At 42.2% G+C, this 23,060-nt stretch overlaps 1 protein-coding gene across 1 annotated transcript in view; it reads right to left on the bottom strand.

The window, feature by feature from the left end:
- Positions 1-23,060, bottom strand: part of PGM5 (phosphoglucomutase 5) — a 208,864-nt gene that overhangs the window by 26,508 nt on the left and 159,296 nt on the right. Inside the window, exon 10 of the mRNA XM_068974264.1 lies at positions 10,143-10,277. Within this exon, the coding sequence (XP_068830365.1) occupies positions 10,143-10,277 (135 nt within the window). The remainder of the gene's footprint in view (positions 1-10,142; positions 10,278-23,060) is intronic.

The following is a 23,060-nucleotide window of genomic DNA, read 5'->3' as shown; positions in this document are numbered from 1 at the left end:
TAGTAGTCATGTATGGATGTGAGAGCTGGACCATAAAGAAGGCTGAGCACTTTGTACTGATGCTTTCAAATTATGGTGCTGGAGAAGACTCTTGAGAGTCCCTTGGACTACAAGGAGATCAAACCAGTCAATCCTAAAGGAAATCAACCCTGAATATTCATTGGAAGGACTGACACTGAAACTCAATACTTCATCTTCACCACCTGATGCAAAGAGCTGACTCACTGGAAGAGACCCTCATGCAGGGAAAGCTTGAAAGCAAGAGGAGAAAGGGGTGACAGAGATGAGACGGTTGGATGGTATCACCTGACTCAATAGTCATGAGTTTGAGCAAACTCTGGGAGATAGTGAAGGACAGGAAAGCCTGGGGTCAATGGGGTTGCAAAGAGTCAGACACTAGTTAGTGACTGATCAAGGAACAACAACAAAGCTGAAAATGCCATAAGTCAGAAATGCATTTAACACACCTAACATATACATCATCAGTTAGCCTAGCCTGCCTTAAATATGCTTGGAGTACTTACATTAGCTGATAGTTGGGCAAATTCATCTAACACAATTCCTGTTTTATAATAAAGTGTTGAACAACTCATGTAGTTTATTGAATATTGTACTGAAAGTGAAAAGCAGAGTGGTTTTATGGATACAGAGTGGTTGTAGGTGTATCGGTTGTTTACCTTCGAGACTGTGTGGCTGCCTGGGAGGTGAGGCTCAGCCTGGGAAAAGGTCAAAAATCAAAGTACAGTTTCTACTGAAAGTTTATAGCTTTCACACCATCAAAAAGTAGAAAAATCAAGTTGCACCATCATAAGTCAGGGACTGTATGTTTTGTTCATTTGGCAAAACTGTACTGGACATTTCCTGTATGCCAGGTGGTACTCTGGGCATTAGGGATGCAGTGAAACAATTATGCCCTGGCTTCCTGATGCTTTTCTTCAACTGGGTGGAGACAGACAATAAAACAAGTAACTAAATACGTATGAATGGGACTATGAGCTACAAAGAAAAGTAAAGCAGGGCAAGGGAGCTAAGCTGCACTCAGCTGTAAGGGCTATTTTATGTAGGGTGGCCAGGGGAACCTTCATGCAGAAATGAGGGGCAGGTCATGAAGATTTCAGAGGGAAAAGCATTCCAGACAGAGGAAAACAGCCACTGTTAAGTGTCTTGAGGCAGAGTGTTCTTGGCATATTGATCGAATAATGGCTGGAGTGGAGAGAGAAACAGGATGAGAGGGAGGAGATAAGGTGAAAGGGAGAGGTGGGCCACTTCCAGCGGCCTCTGAGATCACAGTTAGGGGTCTGGCAATTCTTTGAGTGAGACGGGGAGCCCCAAAGGACTTTAGAGCAAGGAGGTGATCTAACATGTTTTTTAAAGCAATTCTTCTGGTTGTGCTGAGATGAGGGTGTGCGCAGGAGTGGACAGAGAAGAAGGAAGGAGGTCTGTGGGGAGAGAACTGCAGGCCTCCAAAGGAGAGCACCCTGACCCAGGGTGGCAACAGTTGGGGCAGAAGACAGACTCAGACTCTGGCCGAGTTCTGAGGGTCATGTTGATAGGACTTGCTCTTGGATGTGCATTAGGAAAGGGAGAAAAAAAAGGAGTCAAGGATGAATCCTAGATTTCTAACTAAACCTACTAGAAGGATGAAAATGCCATTTACTGAGATGAAGAAACTGAAAGAAGCAGGGGTTGGGGGTGGGGCGGGGGAGGTGCTGGCAGAACTTCAGTTTTGCACACATCAAGTTGAGATGTCTAGAAAACATTCATGTGGAACCCAGTGGGCAACTGGAAAGTCTAGAGGACAGTGAAGGGCACTAAAAACACATGCTGCCCCTTCTGCCATTTAAAATTTCAAAGTCAATGAACTACACTGTTAAAAAATTCTGAATTCTGAAAATGGAGAAAAACTTGAGTAAAAATTAAGTTCCTCCATAAAATTTTTTTCAAGGTATTGTTTTTAGGGCTTCATGGTTCATCTAACTCTTTGCTGATCGAAGTATAGTCCCTGGACCAGCAGCACAACACGACTCGGGGCTTGTGAGAAATGCAGACTCTCAGTTTAGTTCAGTTGCTCAGTCGTGTCCAACTCTTTGTGACCCCATGGACTGCAGCACGCCAGGCCTCCCTGTCCATCACCAACTCCCGGAGTTCACTCAAACTCACGTCCATCGAGTCAGTCATGCCATCCAGCCATCTCATTCTCTGTTGTCCCCTTCTCCTCCTGCCCCCAATCCCTCCCAGCATCAAAGTCTTTTCCAATGAGTCAACCCTTTGCGTGAGGTGGCCAAAGTACTGGAGTTTCAGCTTTAGCATCATTCCTTCCAAAGAACACCCAGAGCTGATCTCCTTTAGAATGGACTGGTTGGATCTCCTTGCAGTCCAAGGGACTCTCAAGAGTCTTCTCCAACACCACAGTTCAAAAGCATCAATTCTTCGGCATTCAGCTTTTTTCACAGTCCAACTCTCACATCTATACACGATCACTGGAAAAACCATAGCCTTGACTAGACGGACCTTGGTTGGCAAAGTAATGCCTCTGCTTTTGAATATGCTATCTAGGTTGGTCATAACTTTTCTTCCAAGGAGTAAGCGTCTTTTAATTTCATGCTGCAATCACCATCTGCAGTGATTTTGGGGCCCCCCAAAATAAAGTCTGACACTGTTTCCCCATCTATTTCCCATGAAGTGATGGGACCAGATGCCATGATCTTCGTTTTCTGAATGTTGAGCTTTAAGCCAACTTTTTCACTCTCCTCTTTCACTTTCATCAAGAACCTTTTTAGTTCCTCTTCACTTTCTGCCATAAGGGTGGTGTCATCTGCATATCTGAGGTGATTGATATTTCTCCCAGCAATCTTGATTCCAGCTTATGCTTCTTCCAGCCCAGCGTTTCTCATGATGTACTCTGCATATAAGTTAAATAAGCAAGCTGACAATATATAGCCTTGATGTACTCCTTTTCCTATTTGGAACCAGTCTGTTGTCCCATGTCCAGTTCTAACTGCTGCTTCCTGACCTGCATATAGGTTTCTCAAGAGGCAGGTCAGGTGCTCTGGTATTCTCATCTCTCTCAGGATTTTCCACAGTTTATTGTGATCCACACAGTCAAAGGCTTTGGCATAGTTAATAAAGCAGAAATAGATGTTTTTCTGGAACTCTCTTGCTTTTTTGATGATCCAGCAGATATTGGCAATTTGATCTCTGGTTCCTCTACCTTTTCTAAAACCAGCTTGAACATCCAGAAGTTCATGGTTCACGTATTGCTGAAGCCTGGGTTGGAGAATTTTGAGCATTACCTTACTAGCGTGTGAGATGAGTGCAATTGTGTGATAGTTTGAGCATTCTTTGGCACTGCCTTTCTTTGGGATTGGAATGAAAACTGATCTTTTCCAGTCCTGCGGCCACTGCTGAGTTTTCCAAATTTGCTGGCATATTGAGTGCAGCACTTTCACAGCATCATCTTTCAGGATTTGAAATAGCTCAACTGGAATTCTATCACCTCCACTAGCTTTGTTCATAGTGATGCTTTCTAAGGCCCACTTGACTTTGCATTCCAGGATGTCTGGCTCTAGATGAGTGATCACACCATCGTGATTATCTGAGTTGTGAAGCTCTTTTTTATACAGTTCTTCTGTGTATTCTTGCCACCTCTTCTTAATATCTTTTGCTTCTGTTAGTTCCATACCATTTCTGTCCTATATCGAGCCCATCTTTGCATGAAATGTTCCCTTGGTATCTCTAATTTTCTTGAAGAGATCTCTAGTCTTTCCCATTCTGTTGTTTTCCTCTATTTCTTTGCACTCATCACTGAGGAAGGCTTTCTTATCTCTCCTTGCTATTCTTTGGAACTCTGCATTCAGATGCTTACATCTTTCCTTTTCTCCTTTGCTTTTCACTTCTCTTCTTTTCACAGCTATTTGTAAGGCCTCCTCAGACAGCCATTTTGCTTTTTTGCATTTCTTTTCCATGGGGACGGTCTTGATCCCTGTCTCCTGTACAGTGTCACGAACCTCCGTCCATAGTTCATCAGGCACTTGATCTATGAGATCTAGGCCCTTAAATCTATTTCTCACTTCCACTGTATAATCATAAGGGATTTGATTTAGGTCATACCTAAATGGTCTAGTGATTTTCCCTACTTTCTTCAATTTAAGTCTGAATTTGGCAATAAGGAGTTCATGATCTGAGCCACAGTCAGCTCCTGGTCTTGTTTTTGTTGACTGTATAGAGCTTCTCCATCTTTGGCTGCAAAGAATATATTCAATCTGATTTCGGTGTTGACCATCTGGTGATGTCCATGTGTAGAGTCTTCTCTTGCATTGTTGGAAGAGGGTATTTGCTATGACCAGTGTGTTTTCTTGGCAAAACTCTGTTAGCCTTTGACTTACTTTGTTTTGTATTCCAAGGCCAAATTTCCCTGTTACTCCAGGTGTTTCTTGACTTCTTACTTTTGCATTCCAGTCCCCTATAACAAAAAGGACATCTTTTTTGGATGTTAGTTCTAAAAGGTCTTGGCAGCGGCCGAGAGGAGCAATCCCACATCCAAGGAGCAGTGGCTGCACAGGCGCAGGAGTGCCGAGAGGATCTACTCCACATTCAAGGTCAGGAGGGGTGGTGGTGAGGAGATACCCCTCATCCAAGGTAAGGAGCAGTGGCTGCGCTTTGCTGGAGCAGCCGTGAAGAGATACCCCATGTCCAGGGTAATAGAAACCCAAGTAAGACGGTAGGTGTTGCAAGAGGGCATCAGAGGGCAGACACACTGAAACCATAATCACAGAAAACTAGTCAATCTGATTACATGGACCACAGCCTTGTCTAACTCAATGAAACTAAGCCATGCCATGTGGGGCCACACAAGACAGACAGGTCATGGTGCAGAGGTCTGACAGAGTGTGGTCCACTGGAGAAGGGAATGGCAAACCACTTCAGTATTCTTGCCTTGAGAACCCCATGAACAGTATGGAAAGGCAAAAGGATAGGATACTGAAAGAGGAACGCCCCAGGTCGGTAGGTGCCCAATATGCTGCTGGAGATCAGTGGAGAAATAACTCCAGAAAGAATGAAGGGATGGAGCCAAAGCAAAAACAATGCCCAGTTGTGGATGGGACTGGTGATAGAAGCAAGGTCCAATGCTGTAAAGAGCAATATTGCATAGGAACCTGGAATGTCAGGTCCATGAATCAAGGCAAATTGGAAGTGGTCAAACAGGAGATGGCAAGAGTGAACATCGACATTCTAGGAATCAGCGAACTAAAATGGACTGGAACGGGTGAATTTAACTCAGATGACCATTATATCTACTACTGCGGGCAGGAATCCCTCAGAAGAAATGGAGTAGCCATCATGGTCAACAAAAGAGTCTGAAATGCAGTACTTGGATGCAATCTCAAAAACGACAGAATGATCTCTGTTTCCAAGGCAAACCATTCAATATCACAGTAATCCAGCTCTATGTAGACTCTGGCCTTCCCCAAACCTGAGTCAGCATAAGCTTAGCCAGATCCCCAGGTGATTCTTATACACATCAAAGTATATGTATACCAAAGTATATGTATGTTAATATATACTTATATGTATATAAGTATCTTGGGCTTCCCAGGTGGCTCAGTGGTAAAAAAATCTACCTGCCAATGCAGAAGGCACAAGACATATGGGTTTGATCCCTGGGTTGGGAAGATCTCCTGTAGTAGGAAATGGCAACCCACTCCAGCATTCTTGCCTGGAGAATTTCACGGACAGAGAATTTCACGGGCAGGCTTCAGTTCATCGGGTTGCAAAGAGTCGGACACGACGGAGCGCATGTATGTGCACATGTACACACACACACAAGAATATTAATGTATACTATACAAGTATATATATAAGTATTTAATACGCTTATCTAATTAGAATCACCTATTAATAGGAAGCTTTTTAAAATTAGAGGCCTACACAGAATAATTAAAGTCAGTCTCTGGGAATAGGCCCAGTCATGGTATCCTCACCGAGGCCCCCAAGTGGTTCTGATGTGCAATCTGGGTTAGAACCACTGATCTAACTCTTCCTGGCCTGCTTTCCTTGTACTACTAGGCTTTTATTGCTGATGCTTTTAAGAACTGTCTGCAAAGAGGCCTGCAGATCTAAGATGGCATGGAGGTGTGTAGCTAGAGGAACCATCTGTTTTGGTGTGTTGGGGATAGTCTCAATGTAGCGATTATCAGTGCCCCCATTTCACTCTCAGAAGAATTGTAGTTTAGATGATAAATTATATGTTCTTCCAACATAATACAAAAGGGCTCTGGGCTTTATATTTCTAGATTATAAAGTCATAATAAGAAAAGGTAGAAGAAAATATCAGATAAATTCAGTGTAGAAACTTCTGGTGCTTAGATATTAGCTTTTAAAATACTATGTACAGCTTATCAGAAATACATACATACATTCCCTCAATTTGTAAGGAGGGTTAGAGAAAATCTGTCTCCTTCAAGAGACTGGAGGGTGGGGGGGGTGGGGCATGCTTATATCCTGCAATTAAAGTACCAAAGCCAGCTGCTGATTAGTAGGGAGCTGATTATCAGCCTGTGATTACCCCAGGCCTTAGCAAAACTTCTCCTTCCTTTTCCTTTTGGATCTTTAATTGTTCATTAGCTACTCCACCCTCAGGCTCAAAGGGACATGGAAAGAAGTTAAAAAAAAAAAAGGTTAATTTAGTGGCCCTGATAATAAACTTGATGGGAAAGAAAATGGAAACAATTGGACTGTTTCTGGTTACCTGTGAATTTAAATTAGTTTGGCTCATCCCTTTTTCCAAATTATTCCCAGCTGGTGTGAGGGTTCACTGAAGCCCTACTGATTCCCAGTAAAATTAAAGTAATCTTGTATTTTTGAAAGTATGTAATCTTCCAGAAATAGGGCTTGGAAGCTTTCCCTCCTCATTTACCAAGGGCACAGGGTGAGGGCAAGGCGAACGCCTCCTCGTCTCCTCCGAGCTGCACCCCCCCACCTTCTTCTCCCCCACTATCAACTCACAGGTGCATATAGACAGAATTTTTAAATCTGATGCAGATAAGAAATCATTTTACACAACTTAAGACAAATGGTATAATTACTGTTAGACAAAAGGACCCAAACGGAAAAGCTACACACAGGAGGAGAGACTTGTGTGCATAGAGATTGTATCACAAGTTTTCCTAGTTGCATCACCAGGATAGTTATGAATACTTCCACAAGGCAACCACAGCATAAATGTTTAAAACATGTTCTGTTCACATGTGTTTAAAACGTCTGGAAAAGAAACTATCCACATGCAAAGTAAAAGAGCCAGATGCTGATAAGTTAGTTAAAGGGAACTCGCTGCATGTGCACTCAGTAGTGTCCAACTCTTTGCAGCCCATGGACTGTAGCCTGCCAGGCTCCTCTGTCTATGGGATTTTCCAAGCAAGAACACTGGAGTAGGTTGCCATTTCTTACTCCAGGGGACCTTCCTGACCCAGGATCCAACCTGTGTCTTTGGCGTCTCCTGCACTGGCAGGTGGATTTTTTTTTTTTTCACCACCGTGCCACCTGGGAAGAACTCTTGTTGAATAACAACAGTAAGGGAGTCTTCTTATTAAATAACTTAAATGGAGATAGTATTAAATCAGGGTGGGTAAAACATCAAAATACATACCTGTTGAATTAAAATAAGAGTATCAATAGAACCTCTATAGATTAGAGAGGTACTTTTATAGGCTTCTGAGTGCAAGGAGAGGGTCGGTGGGGGCATCTGTTCTCTGCTTTCCAGGCTGTAAGTGAGAACAAGCTAGAAGGATGGAAGAGGTCTCTGTGACTGAAAAAGCATCACAAGCTGGTGTTGCCTGGCCAACCCTGGACCAGTAATAATCTTAGCAGCTGGAGCAGGTCTTATATTTGATCTCTGTTAACAGTTAACCACAGGCTTTTCCTTCCAGAGCTCTTGGAAGGCAGAGGCAAGTGGTCCTGGAAAGCAATGCTGGAAGAAGGCCCCCGGCGGTTAAACTCAGACACTGAGGGACAGGTCAGCAGTAATTGAGCCAGGTGGGCCTGCAGAGAAATGCTGTTTCCTTTTCCTCAGGGGATTAGAAAATCTACTCTACATTTTATCTTGACTGAACTGTATCATGCAATATGGCTGAAGTTGATGAGTCAATGAAGTCTGTTGTTTGAATAAGAAAATCTATTTTTAAGCTAAAATGCTTAGCTAGATCGTAAGTTTAACATTCTGAGGCCCATCTAGCAAGGACTGAGAAAATCCTCACTTAGGATTAGAAAGGGAACAGCAGTCATGAGAAGAAGAGCCATATCAATGAAAGGATTTCTGAGTCATTCAAAATGGCAAACTTTTTAAACCAATGGAATGGATAATAACATAGCCATGGCGACTATAACCAGCATTACTTATGTTTTTATTTTCTTTTACCCACAGACTGATGTAGATACTTACCACAATCCTCTAGCAGCAGGCCTGTGATGGCTTTCAGTTCCAAAGGAAGCCTTAAAAAGACTAACACCACTTGGCTTTGTGGGACTACTTCAGAGAGACACTCATATGTACATAGGATTTTTTTACACATGTCTAATGGCCTAGACATCATACTTCTGCACATGGTGCAGAGGTAAATAAAAATAAGCAAATATCATAACCACTTACCCCATGCAAATAGGGAAAAGAATATTGAGAAAAAATAGCCTTGAGTCAGAGTGAGTCAGAGGCCTCGGGTCAGAGTGAGTCAGAGTTGGTGACGCCAGGAATATCATTCCTCACCCTGTACGTAGCTCTGGACTTTTAGGCCCTCACTTTAATCTCACTTCCCAACATGAAATGTAGAAGAGTTTCATATGGAATTTTTATATGGTCTCCAATTCTTGCACGATTAGGTACTATCTTGCATGAAAAGTACCCACTAACAAATTATGTTGGCAGACTGTGGCACATCCCTGCATGAAAAATCTGGGATCCTGAGAAGGAAAGGCCAGAGTCTCAATGCTGGCCCTGTGCTCTGCCCCTTCACACTCTCAGTGACCCTAACAATAGTTCTCAGTCTCCTGTTTTAGATAATTTTACTCCAGACAGATCTGCTGGTTACAGGGTCAGGTGTAAGAATCAATGGTGTCATTTTTATAAAATTCTTTGAGATTCTCCAAAGAAAGAGGCAATTTTTTAAAATTAAAAACCACTAAATTACTGACAAAGAAATAATAACCCTTCCTGGTATTTTATTCCTTCCAGGGCACAAATTCGGCAAATTATAACTGAAAATTCTGGGCATCACTCAACTGAGAAGCAATGAGTTTTTCTTTGTTCCTCTCCTTCTCCACAAAAGAAGCGCTGCAGAGGGAACCAGTGTTTTCATCGCAAGGAACCATCTCATCAAGGATTCTGCTTCAAAACCCAGGTTAAACTAGAGATCAAGGCAGGGAGGGGCAGCCTGCAGTGAGGCTGGAAGTACCCAACATTAGAGTGGGGGTTTTCTGGTATTACTTAATGTTGCCTGGAGCTTTAACAAATTTGGGAGTGGGGATATGGTTGCGCTGTTGCTCTTCTAAGTGAGTTTTTAATTAGCCTTTTTTTGACAACTTGAGAGGGCTCTGCTAAACTCAGGCCAGCCCAGCTTTGTCAGTGTCCTCCCTGAACTTTAAATTCAGAGCAGCCCTGGCCCCTCTTCTCATGCTGGGCCAGGCAGCAACCTCAGGGAGGAAGTCCAGGGTAGCACCTGTACTGGCACCTCAAGGTCATCATCCAACTTGGAGCTTTCCAAACACTTGGGAATTGATCATTTAAACGAGTATAGTCAAGGCTCTGAGGAGTCTGACCAGCTTGACTCTAACTCAAAATTTTCTCAACTTATCTATACAAGGTGCCTCTCTTGAGGTCACTACAATCCAAAAACTACAGGACAGTCGGGAAACAAGTAGTTTGGGAAATGCTGGTCTAAACTCATAGATGGTTGAGAGCAATTTTTCTGTTTCAAACACTGCAGTGAAAGAGTTAAAATTGCTTAGAGTCATTCTAAGTGTGCCTTTGGCTGTAGCTATCCATATGCCTTTCTAGAAAGTAAAATCACCCTCACTACAGGCCCATTGGAGCTCCTGAAATTTGCCATGAGTGTAAGATACACTATGCTGAAAGTATAGCTCTGTTTTGTTACCTGGGGCTCCTGGTCATGACCACTGGGATCCCTCTCGTAGCTTTCTGCATATAGTCTGATGGTGGCCCGCACGCCACTGGAGGAACTGAGCCGGAAGATGAGCCGAGATGCATCAGAGAAAATGATCCTCAGACCCTAAGAGCAAGAATATCGAGGATGGATCAGTGGACAAATAAATATACATGTAAAAATGATGAATACTGACTTTGGAGATTAGCATATTTCTATGCTCAGATATGCAGATGACACCACTCTTATGGCAGAAAGTGAAGAGGAACTAAAAAGTCTCTTAATGAAAGTGAAAGAGGACAGTGAAAAAGTTGGCTTAAAGCTCAACATTCAGAAAACTAAGATCATGGCATCTGGTCCCATCACTTCATGGGAAATAGATGGGGAAACAGTGGAAACAGTGTCAGACTTTATTTTGGGGGGCTCCAAAATCACTGCAGATGGTGATTGCAGCCATGAAATTAAAAGACGCTTACTCCTTGGAAGGAAAGTTATGACCAACCTAGACAGCATATTCAAAAGCAGAGACATTACTTTGCCAACAAAGGTCCATCTAGTCCAGGCTATGGTTTTTCCAGTGGTCACGTATGGGCATGAGAGTTGGACTGTGAAGAAGGCTGAGTGCCGAAGAATTGATGCTTTTGAACTGTAGTGTTGGAGAAGACTCTTGAGACTTCCTTGGACTGCAAGGAGATCCAACCAGTCTATCCTAAAGGAGATCAGTCCTGGGTATTCATTGGAAGAACTGATGCTGAAGCTGAAACTCCAATATTTTGGCCACCTCACACAAAGAGTTGACTCACTGGAAAAGACCCTGACGCTGGAAGGGATTGTGGGCAGGAGGAGAAGGGGACGACAGAGGATGAGATGGCTGGATGGCATCACTGACTCGATGGACATGAGTTTGGGTAAACTCCAGGAGTTGGTGATGGACAGGGAGGCCTGGCATGCTGCGATTCATGGGGTTGCAAAGAGTCGAACACGACTGAGCAACTCAACTCCAAAGATGCTCACCATCATGACAACTTATAACTGGCTCTCTACACTCACTCCAGTGGGACAGTGAGGTAAATCCAGATGCTCCCTAAGGTTATCTATTCATCTCTATTCTGTTTCTGTTGCTTTCTGGTGAGTGTTGGGGAGGGTGGGATTAGGAGAAACACTATCAACAGATGCTCAAGCTCCCTTGGTCTGGCAATGTGGAAATCAGAAAGAGGTGGCGGTAACAAGGATGGGGTGATATTTAATTAGTGTCACTGGAGCCAAAGTTTGTCTCTTTGGAACCTGCTGGATGCAATCAGGTAGGCAATTTATCTGTTACAGTGAGACAGATTATCCACATCAAAGCTCCCCCACATGATGTTAGACTTGGCTCTAACTTCACCTCCTCTCTGCTTCTGCCCATGTTCCCACACTTCTCTGGGAGCCATGGAGTCCTACAATGAAATGCTCAGGGCTGGAGCTTTTGCCGGGTTTTGAGGGTTTCTGTGTGCAGCCTCAGCCTCTTGGCTCTCTTTTTCCTTCTTGCTCGTAAGACCTGGCCACCAGTGTGTGATGGGGGCAGAGTTGCAGCAGTATCTCACACACTGCCCAGTATTTGACTTTGGCTCAGAACAGCATCCATTCTCTATGCATCTCTTATTAGTGGCAGCAACATTTTAAAAAAATATGACTGTGAGATCACATTGTGACTTCTGTTGAAGGAAATTTGTTTTCTTGAGACAACTGATAAAGTTATTATTATAAATAACCATATTGACAGGGGCCAGAGGAAAGAAAGGCAGGAACAAAATAATATGTCTGGCTGCTTGTTGGTTCTGAAAAAGTAGAAGTCTTAGGCAAACTGATAGCAGACATTTTCCCTATGAAATTTGCTTGGAAACTTCTCTGGCCTCAAATCCTGCTTGTTAAGAATAAGCCATTAATAAAAATATTCATACATGCCACATGAACCTGATTGCTAATCTCTTACCCCTACCCTCATCTGGTGATATTGCTGGGAAACACTGTGATTCCATCTGAGCAGTTTTCTGCTTTTTAAGTTTGTAAGCACATTTTGTTCCAATTGCAAAATAAAAAGCTTAATCTCTTTTTGAGTGGTTCAATGTCTGCCACAATTTGTGTAATAACAAGGAGCCATGTCCCTTCCTGGCATGTGCCTTCCATTGCTCTGTGGCACAAGTTCTGCAAACAGGATAGTTTTGCCCAGGAGTCATTCATGGGCATGCGTTTTACAGTGACCCTCATAGATCTGGTACAGGGCTAAGCCCTGGGTATATGAAGATAAAGACAGTATGTGCTCTCCATGAGCCTAAAATATTCTATTACAATGAGCAAAACCATTTTCTTAACCATCTTGTGTTGCTGGATAAATGAATAGTTAGGAAATTCTAAATGGAGCAAATAAATCAATTTCTCTGCTATCCAGAAAGTATGATATACCAAATTCTGTACAGACTGATAATGAAACCCTAAAGGTTGGTTCCACCATTGAATTCATAGCCATGTTTTTAAAAACTTCAAGGTTGAAGCCCTAAAGCATCTTTTGTTACAGATGCTAAATCAGTTGAATCAGCTCCATTACACAATTAACAACTGTGTACACAACTAACAATTGTGTACACAACTAACAATTACACAGTTAGTTTATGGCCACTGTTGTTGTTGTTCAGTTGCTGTCTTGTCCAACTTTTTGTGACCCTCTGGACTATAGCATGCCAGGCTTCCCTGTCCTTCACTGTCTTCTGGAGTTTGCTAAAATTCATGTCCACTGAGTTGGCAATGTTATCAAATCATCTCATAATCTGCTGCCCCCTTCTCCTTTTGTCTTCCATCTTTCCCAGCATCAGAGGGTATTTAAGAATTCAGGCCATGATAAACCATCAACATGGTTTATTATCTGCTCATAGCTAAGCCCTTTCTTCACAGTGAAATGATGTTTTTTCTGTTGTTTGTTTTTTTCCCCTGCATGTGGTTATACTCATGGAAGTTCGGTTAGAATCTACATTGGGTAGTTTGAAATAGATTTAGCACTTGAAAAGATGTTAAAGGAGTGAATAGCACACATTAAGCTGCTGGAAATAACTCAGTGTCAATGTCATCTCTCTTTCCTAAGGAGATCTTAATGGAGAATCCACGTTGCTTTGTTAGACCTCCCAGTGAGGAACATAACAATTCTCTTTCTCCACGTGGAACCAAAAAAATATGTAGAACGAGTCCAGCTCTGTGCTGCAACAACCTGATCGTTCCATGACTGTTGAGCATCATTTGGATGTATGAATAGTTGTACCAGATTGTTTTGGGGTCTGTACATTGCTCCGGTGAACTTTATGAATTTGCAGCCTCAGCGTGAGCCATGTTCTCTCCAGCATGTATCATCACCTGCTATCAACTAAATAATGAGGCCAAAATCACCACTGACCAAGACTTGCCAAGTTTCAAAATGTTCCATAATTCCAACCAAAAATGCCAGTAATACACTTTGCTTTTTATTTACTTATTTTTTTAGGTTAAACTCAGGCTTAGTGATATAGTTTGTCAGCCAAATTTGACCTGCCACTTGTTCTTATAAATCAAGTTTTACTGAAACACAGCCATGCCTGTTCATTTCTGTGTTGTCTATAACTGATTTGTGTTACAACTGCAGAGCTGAACTGTTGCAACAGACTGTCTGGCTCATGAGAGCTAAAATATTTACTATCTGGCTCTCTACAGAAAATATTTGCTGACCCTTCATATAACCCCAGAGTTGGACACGACTGAAGTGACTTAGCAGCAGCAGCAGCAGCAGCATATAACCATTCCATTATCCACAACATGGAATAACTCTACCCTGTCAACTCTACCCTAGAAAATTGAAAATATAACTATATGTCTATGGAAATCCCAGTAGAAAAAAATTATGAGGACTGTTATAAGGGTGTCCTCCAGGTACCCCAACTTCTAGTCACTGTTCATCTGGACAGATATTTGGCCTCAATCAACTTACTTCTGATCACCTACTCGTGACAGAAATGGATTTATTAAATTACATTTTAGTTTTATGTCCTCACCTTTATTGCAGGGTCTGCATGGCACAGTTATAAAATCTACTTTTTGCAGTCACTATAGGAGACTGTATGAAGGTCCACATGAGACGTCTCCTCAAGAGCCAAGTGTTAGGAAAGCCTTTCCTCCGCTGAGTAACTAGGGATTTTTTTTTGTCTTTCTGACAACAAGACCGTTATAACTAACCATGGTTCCCTTTTCAATATGGCTGCCAGGATACTTTATGCCAAACTTGAGGTTAAGCCCAAGTGGATCCTTATGATTTGCATAATTATGAATTCTTCTTCCTCTGTTTTTGACTCTCTACTCTTATTTATATTTTCCCTAGTCTTGATTTCTGTTTCTTATTTATATTCTAACAATTTCATTATGTGTGAGTTTGCTGCCACAAATCCTCTTGAAGAAACAAGGCCTAGAGCAAATGAATAAAATAAGTTCCCTTTAAAGTCTTAACCCTAAAGTGTTGGAATCACTGCATTGCATCTCGGTCCTTTTTTAGCTGATAAGCTCTGGGAGGGCAAACCCTTATGTCCTTGCTCACCATTCACTGATACAGCCTAGGAAAAGCCTGGTACACAGTAGGCCCTCCATCGACACTTGCTGAGTGACTGTCATTACATGTCCCACAACTGGTATGGATACTGCCAGAAGGCCTCCTTCCACATTTTACAAGGCCAAGTGGAAACACACTCATATTCTCCACTGGCGAACTGGAGCTAACGTATTCACTCTGAAGGTTAATTGTGAAGGACTCTGTGTCTGCTCATTCTTCATTTTTAGGGCAAAGGTCAGTTTCAGTTAAAAACAATGGAGTTGAACCATAGTAAGCTCTTTTCCCCAGTTGTGTGATCTTGTAAAAATTGTTAGCTAGCCCATTAACTGCAAAACTTAATACATACTGAAATCAGCCAGGGGGTCTTTAAAAATAGTGGTACCTGGCTTTCACACAGACATGGTGATTTAGTTTGTATGGAGTGTGACTTGGGCATCGGTACTGTAAAAGCCCTCCAGGCGATTCTAATGTGTAGCCATGTATGGACACCAGACTAGTAGTCTTTTTTTCTCTAGGTCACCTACTTCATGTATCAAGTGACTGACTATCCTACATGTCAGTCTTAAGGAAGATGCCTTTATGAACTGAGGTTTCTGGCATACACTACCAGCAAACTGGGGTCTTAGGAGGCCATAACACAGAGGCCTAATGAAACATCATGTTGCTGCTGAGTCCTGAAAGCCTCCTCCTTGTACCTTGTCAGCAGCAGAACCACCGGAAGCATCTCCTCTTGAGCATCTAACACCAACTTTTTAGCACAATTGCCTAAGGAATTTCTGAAGCAGTACTGAAGGGATCCATGATACCACTGTAACCACAGCAGCTATAGCAGCTGAAATTTCCATGATGACACAACAGCCACACTCAAAGAAGGGAGAAATATGTCCTCCTCCATTAGAAGATAATGTTAATTAATGGGATGGGGCATTGCACTTCCAGCCTAGGGTCTTTTCCCCCTTGGAGTGACCATAGCTATACGCTTCAGTGACCAGGGTAGGTCTTCCCACCTTATCTTTGTCCCAGTGAAAAAGAATTGTTAAAGAGCCACTCCACCCAGAAATCCTTCAGTCTGCTTCCAGTTATCTCTATAGTATTTCTTTTCCTCCCCATATCTGCCCCTTTTTGGTTTGCTGTTGGTGGAGAGTCAGTGTGGAAGTGATACAGGAATAACAGCGACAAAGAGAGAATGGAACTAGAATCCTGGCTAGCTCTATCAGCTGGTGGTCTTGAGTAAGTCACTTAAGCTCTCCAACATTTAGTTTCCTAAAAAGTTTATGAAAATAATACACCCTGGCTTACTGGGCTGTTGTATCAGATCAGAAAATGTGAGAAGTGCTTTAAAAATTACAAATCACTGCTGCTGTAAAGCGGATACGACTGAGCGACTTCCCTTTCACTTTTCACTTTCATGCATTGGAGAAGGAAACGGCAACCCACTCCTGTGTTCTTGCCTGGAGAATCCCAGGGACGGGGGAGCCTGGTGGGCTGCCGTCTATGGGTCGTATAGAGTCGGACATGACTGAAGTGACTTAGCAGCAGCAGCAGCAGCTGCTGTAAAGAGAATGTAAAGAGAACTCTTTTTCTAGGTTAAAGCTCTTAGTGAAAATGGTGCTGTGCTCTAATTTGTCCAACTTTCCAGATTTTGCCAAAGATTGCTGTATAATGCCTAAATGGCAGTGGTTTGTGGTGTAATGCTACATGTGTGTATATGTGTGTTAGTCACTCGGTCATGTCTGACTTTTTTGAGACCCAATTGACTGCAACCCTCCAGGCTGCTCTGTCCATGGGATTCCCCAGACAAGAATACTGGAGTGGGTTGCTATGCCCTTCTCCAGGGGATCTTCCCAACCCAGGAATCAAACCTGAGTCTCCTAGCAATGCTACATATGTATTTTTAAATTGGGCAGTTAAAATTAATTTTATTTTTAAAACTTTGCCATGTCCTCTGAAATCACTACTAAACACACAGGTATGTTACCATTTATCTTCTTCATGCTTCCCTCTGAATGGCTTTTTGACAAAAAAAAAAAAAATACTCTTTCCTGGTTGGCCAATTTTAGAATTTTAAGGTCCTGAAAGGAAGACCTTAGGGTAATCCAGGCCACTTTCTCCTTTTACTAAAAAAAGGGAGGTTAGAAAACTTGCTCAAGGTCACACAACCAGTAAATGGAGGAGCCAGGGTTTCAGCCTACCTTTTTTCTTCTGGCTCCAGGGTTGTAATCTTAGTTGAACCATATGAAACCACTGATAGCCATTCTTTGCTTTTATGTGAAATATTTGAACAATATCTCCTGTGACTTTGTATGGGTCCCCTAAACTGGCACAGAGCTTTACGTAGAGTAGGTATCTGATAAATGTTTGATACATGAATTTTCTTTAAGCCCTGTGTAAATCAATGCAGGGAAATTTGCAAGATGCTAAGTACAAGCAGAGCTGCCAGATGTGGGTTTGGAGATCCTATGACATGTTGCAGCCAGGCGGGGAAGGAGGAACTGTACATTACCAACAGTTCTTTGGCAGCATCTGCCCTAGTCAAATACTGACTTAGGATGAATTCCAAGGGAACACAGCGTATGGCCCTGAAATCCATACAGTGTCACCTATCCGGCCCGTTGGCCCCCCCAGGCATATGAACCTGGAGACAGGGCAGGCTTGGAAGAGAGAGACTCTGCTCTGCGAGATTGACTCACAAGTTACTTCCCATACGAAATCCCAGTGATTTATCTGGAAAGCTTCAAGGTGAAAATATCACTGTGTAACATCTGAACCATATTTTGTAGAAGAAAGCATGCAGCCTAGAAAGTAGAAGATTTGGATTGGATAGACATTTCTTGCCAAATGAAGAAAATTACCTAGAATTACCCCACTTTTCTTTGTTTAAGTCATGGAGTTAGCTGCGAGCATGAGTTCAATAGTGGCTGAGCTGGGCAGCTGTTAGTCCAATGGGCCCTTATATAAGTTACAGGCAGTGCCCCCTCTGGGTGGACAAATTACACAGAAGCATCCTTCCTCTTGGCTGGTCTGGACTAGCCAAGAATGGCTATCAGTGGTTTCATATGGTTCATATGCTTCTCCCCAATTAGGCCCCTGCCTTTGTGCAGTGCACTGACTACATAGCTATACCCAGCTGCCCTACCCTTGGGAGCAAATCTCATCTAGACTTTTAAATAAACAACCAGCACTCTTGGAAACCAACACTTGCAAATGCTCATCTAGAAAAAATCAAGGTCAAATGGCTTCTTAAGTGCACTTTTAAAACACCTATCCAGCAAAAGTCATATTAGTGATGAGAAGCCTACTTGGAAACTGAAGACTGGCAAGCCAGTCCTCATCCAGATTTCAACTGTCAAGTTGGAACAATGGACCTAGGTCATACACATTCCGTTTCCCTGTGTCTTTTGCCAAGATGGCTGCTGATGTCTGTTCACTCAACACCAGGCCTGGTTCTGGGATATTTTGAATTCAGACATACTCTACCCAGACAACAGGGGTAGTTTCCTCCCAGTTCCTGTGATAAGTTGCAGCTTTTTCCTTTAATAGTTACTTTTCCTGGGGACATCTGCCCTCCTGACTATACACACATGTTAGTACTTCAGTAGGGAGTTTACTGGGATGCCATTCCAGAATGCTTAGATTCTTATCACACATCTTAGCAGGTTTCTATCAATACTACCAACATTTTAGAAGATAGTCTTAAAGCAATCAGTTATGTCAGGAAAAGGTAATTCATTACAACAAAACCCAAATGAATCAGAAGGAGGTGAGTCAGAACTCCCCAACTAACCAAAAATAGTCTCTCTCTCTCTTTCCGAATCAGCCAACAGGTCATCACAAAGCACTGAATACATGTTCAGTGATCGGAAGGCAAACAGGCAAAATCACAGGAAAAGTACCCATCAGGAAAAACAATTTTTAATCCATAATTTTAAAAGTATCTACCAAGAGGCCCAATTATCTTTATTTCCCACAACTACAGTGCTGCAGAATGAGCACTGGAGTCGGAATCATAATCACAGCCATTGTAACATCCCACTGGGAATGTGACAGCACATAGGAAACTCAGCTCTTTCTCCGGAAAGCTAAACAACAGTGTAAGTACAGTTGATGGAAGAAAAACATGTACAATAGTCTGATAAGACAGTTTCACCTGAGCCAGCCCCATCCTCTCTTTAGAGCACAGCTTAAATATCACCTTCCCATGGAGAGCTTTCCAGAGCCCCAGCCTAGATTCGTTCCTTCTGCTGTCCTGTGCTTAGTTACTCAGTCGTGTCTGACTCTTTGTGACTCCACGACTAGCCTGCCAGGCTCCTCTGTTCATGGGGATTCTCCAGGCAAGAATACCTTGAGTGCCCTCCTCCAAGAGATCTTCCCAACCTTGGGATCAAACCCAGGTCTCCCACACTTCAGGCAGATTCTTTCCTGTCTGAGCCACGAGGGAAGCCCTCCTTCTGCTATGCACTTCCAAACAAGTGATTTCTCTGTAATGCTCTTCAATAAACCCTGTAGTCATTACAAGTTTCATGGCAGTCTGTCTTTCCTGCTAGCAAGTCCTATGTGCTGCTATATCCTCGATGCCCAGCAAGCTGATTGGCCTGCAGTAGATATTTGAAAACTAGTCATTCAATAGAGTCGGACACGAATGACTCAAACTTCTGCTACCTTCACCATGTTGTATTAAGGTAGGAAAGGAACATATATTTATTAAGAGGAATTTTTTTAACAACCACAACTTGTAACAGCATAAGGATTTCTTTCTTTTTTTAATTTAATTTTTGGCTGTGCCATGTAGCATGTGGGATCTTAGTTCCATGATGAAGGGTCAAATCTGAAACCCTTGCATTAGAAATGCAGTTTTAACCACTGGACCACCAGGGAAGCCCAGAAAGAGAGTCTGTTAACCCAGATTTGATCACAGTGTATATGTAGTGTTAACACTTCACTCCCTAAACATGTGTGTCGCTTGATACAGGAGGACCATTAATGGGTTCTAACATTCAGATTTAACTAAATCTACAGGTGGGAGAAGAAGTCTGACTGAAGTGATATGTTCAATTCTACTTCTAGGTGTGCAAACCACACTCCAGCAAATGGCATCTTATAGGACAAGGGCTGTTAATATGACAGTCTCTTAGTTGCTTCATTGATTGGAACATAATAAAAGTTTAAACTTGAAGTTAAAGGCTGACCAGTTAACTCTGAATAGAGAGCCCCTCCAGAGCCCTAGATTTTTCAGCTGACATTATTCAGCTGCCTTCATGTGAGGCTGCCAGAAACGAGGCCTCAGTAAACCTCTGTATCTGTGGACCAGGAGTTGGCAATACCATGGTATATATTAAAGCACCACATGTCAGACTAAAATGTGATTTCAAGATTGCCAATTTGCTATCTTTATTATTTCTAAACACTGAAATTAAAAAGTACAGACACCCCCCTGCATATTAAAATAACAACATTAAAAGCAAATTAACTTCAGAATCAGTCTTCAAAGTGTACTTTTTCTCTGAACTAATTTCAAATGGCTCTTTTTTCCAGGTTGAGGACGACATCAAAATGTTTTCACACAGCTTGCATAACTTGAAGAGGTATTAATAAGTTCAGAGTTAGTCTGACATAATCAAATTGGATTTGGTTTTCCACATCAGCTAACTGGTATGCATTTATTTACATCAGTTTTTTTTTTAATTATCAGCTGAACTTCTACTTGCAAATTACTTCAGCACTCATAGAATTTAATGATTTTGATCTTGGTAAACAGAAATATGGGAGCTGGATGAGTCATAAAGAGAGACTCAATTGGTTAAATTTTGCTCCTAAAGTATCAAGGTTTCTCATTTCAAAGCTAATCTTCAAATTACAGGTCATAGTTCTGGATTGAGGCCCACTCTGGTGGCAATATGCCTTCACTTGGTGCTGGTACCATTTGTCAAGTTGTCTTTCTTTCACAGAACTGGAATTGGAGCACCCCTTCTCCCAGAGCCAGGAGAGTCTCATAGTTAGGGGTATAAGGAGGGGATGAGGAAGGACAATGGTAAGAAAAAATCTGGGTATCCATAACGCCCCCCAGGATAGTGACTGTTGAGGGAAGAGAGAATTTGCCAAACACCAGGGAAAATATTGATATTTGCACGATGAGTCCATCCTTGAGAAAAGACTGGGCCACCCTTTATGCAACTATTAATCAACAACTATACCCCTATTCTTAGAGTAGCTAGCTATTGGCTACTATTTCCACTTGCATTTGAAGTAACCATCATCATTCATTCATGTTACTAGATTTTACCAACCAGAAAATAACCAGTGACATATCCTCTTGGGACCATGAAGGATGAGCTTCTCTTACTGAACCACACCTCATTCAACTGCTATTTCTAAATCAGAGTCTCTCTTGGGTCCTGTTTAGTGGAAGGCACACATCAATTTTTCTCTTCACGCCCACAGTCACAAAAATATCAGACGCTTGGAGGAAGCCATAATAAATTCCATGAGATCTGACAGGCCACAGTAAGGCCAGTGAAGTCACTGGGAATTCATGTGAGGGGTTTCCCTCTTGCTCCTTTTTTTTTTTTCAATTTGCTTGTGCCAGGATCTTTTAGTTGTACCACGTGGAATCTAGTTCCCTGACTAGGAATTGAACTCAGGCCCCCTGCATTGGGAATGCAAAGTCTTAGCCACAGGATCACCAGGGAAGTCCGTCCTTCTTGCTCCCTGACTGAGGCTCCGCAGAATCTCACAGGCAGGACAGACTTTGCTGAACTTTTTCGTAGCAGTGGAGTGGACGGGGGTGGGGGATGGGGGAGTGGCTTATCACCAGAACAGGATTTTAATTTCATTTTCGATGAAGAAACATTTCTTCTTTATCTCTAGAGATACATATGAAACAACTTTATTTTCCCACGGTCTGTTCCCTGACTCTGACCTCAAATGAAGGGCAAAAAGGAAACAGAGCTGCCTTAAAAATCCTTTTTCTTTTTGAAGCGAAGTGTGTGTGTGACAGAGGACAGAGGATGTTGGGGGAAGCAGAGAAATGTGAGTTTGAATCAATTCACAGATAACGCAGAAACTGAGGGGCTTTCCCATGTCTTCACGTGACACCCTGCAAAGCTGTATGTTGTTGAATTCTTTCCCCTGCTTTTCTTACCACAGACAGAGAAGCCTGGCAAGCTACATAGGGTCACAAAGAGTCAGACACTACTGAAGCAACTCAGCACTCATGCATAGTTCATTAAATGTCAAAATCTTGCTTTCCCAAGGCTGTTCTTTTTAATATAACTTATTTAAGTTAATCATTTATTAATGTGTATTATATACTAGGACTTTATATGTATTATCTGATTGAATTCTCCCCATGGCTGTATGAGGTGGCCACAATTACTATTCCTATTTCCACAGACAAGAGAGAAAGGCACAGGGAAGCTGAGTAACTTGACTAAGATCACCCAGCCAGCACATGGCATCAACTGCACAAATCCATGTACTACAAACCACTGAATGGTACACTTTAAATGGGTGAATTGCATGTTACATGAATTATTTATCTCAGTGAAGCTGTCATAAATTTATATTAAAAAACTGCACCACTAGGTTTAGGAGATATAAGCTATTATATACAGAATGGATAATAAGATCCTACTGTATAGCACAAAGAACTTTATTCAGTATCCTATGATGAATCATAATGGAAAAGAATATTTTAAAAAAGAATGTACATGTGTGTATAAATGAATCAATTGCTGTATAGCAGAAATTAATACAACATTGTAAATCAACTATACTTCAGTAAAAAAACTGCACCATGAGAAAAACCAATTATATGCATTTGGTAGGCTCTCAAGAAACATCTCAAGAAATATGGTTTTTCCAGTAGTCATGTATGGATGTGAGAGTTGGACTGTGAAGAAGGCTGAGGGCCGAAGAATTGATGCTTTCAAACTGTGGTGTTGGAGAAGAGTCTTGAGAGTCCCTTGGACTGCAAGGAGATCCAACCAGTCCATCCTAAAAGAAATCAGTCCTGAATATTCATTGGAAGGACTGATGCTGAAGCTAAAACTCCAATACTTTGGCTACCTGATACAAAGAACTGACTCATCTGAAAAGACCCTGATACTGGGAAAGATTGAAGGCAGGAGGAGAAGGGGAAGACAGAGGATGAGATGCTTGGATGGCATCACTGACTCAATGGACATAAGTTTGAGCAAGCTCCGGGAGTTGGTGATGGACAGGGAAGCCTGGTGTGCTGCAGTCCAAGGTGTCACAAAGAGTCGGACATAACAGAGTGACTGAGCTGACTGAACTGACAAGAAATATCTATT

The sequence above is a fragment of the Capricornis sumatraensis genome, chromosome 6, assembly GCF_032405125.1.
Source record: "Capricornis sumatraensis isolate serow.1 chromosome 6, serow.2, whole genome shotgun sequence".
NCBI lineage: Eukaryota > Metazoa > Chordata > Mammalia > Artiodactyla > Bovidae > Capricornis > Capricornis sumatraensis.
This window is presented reverse-complemented; position numbering and strand designations above follow the sequence as displayed.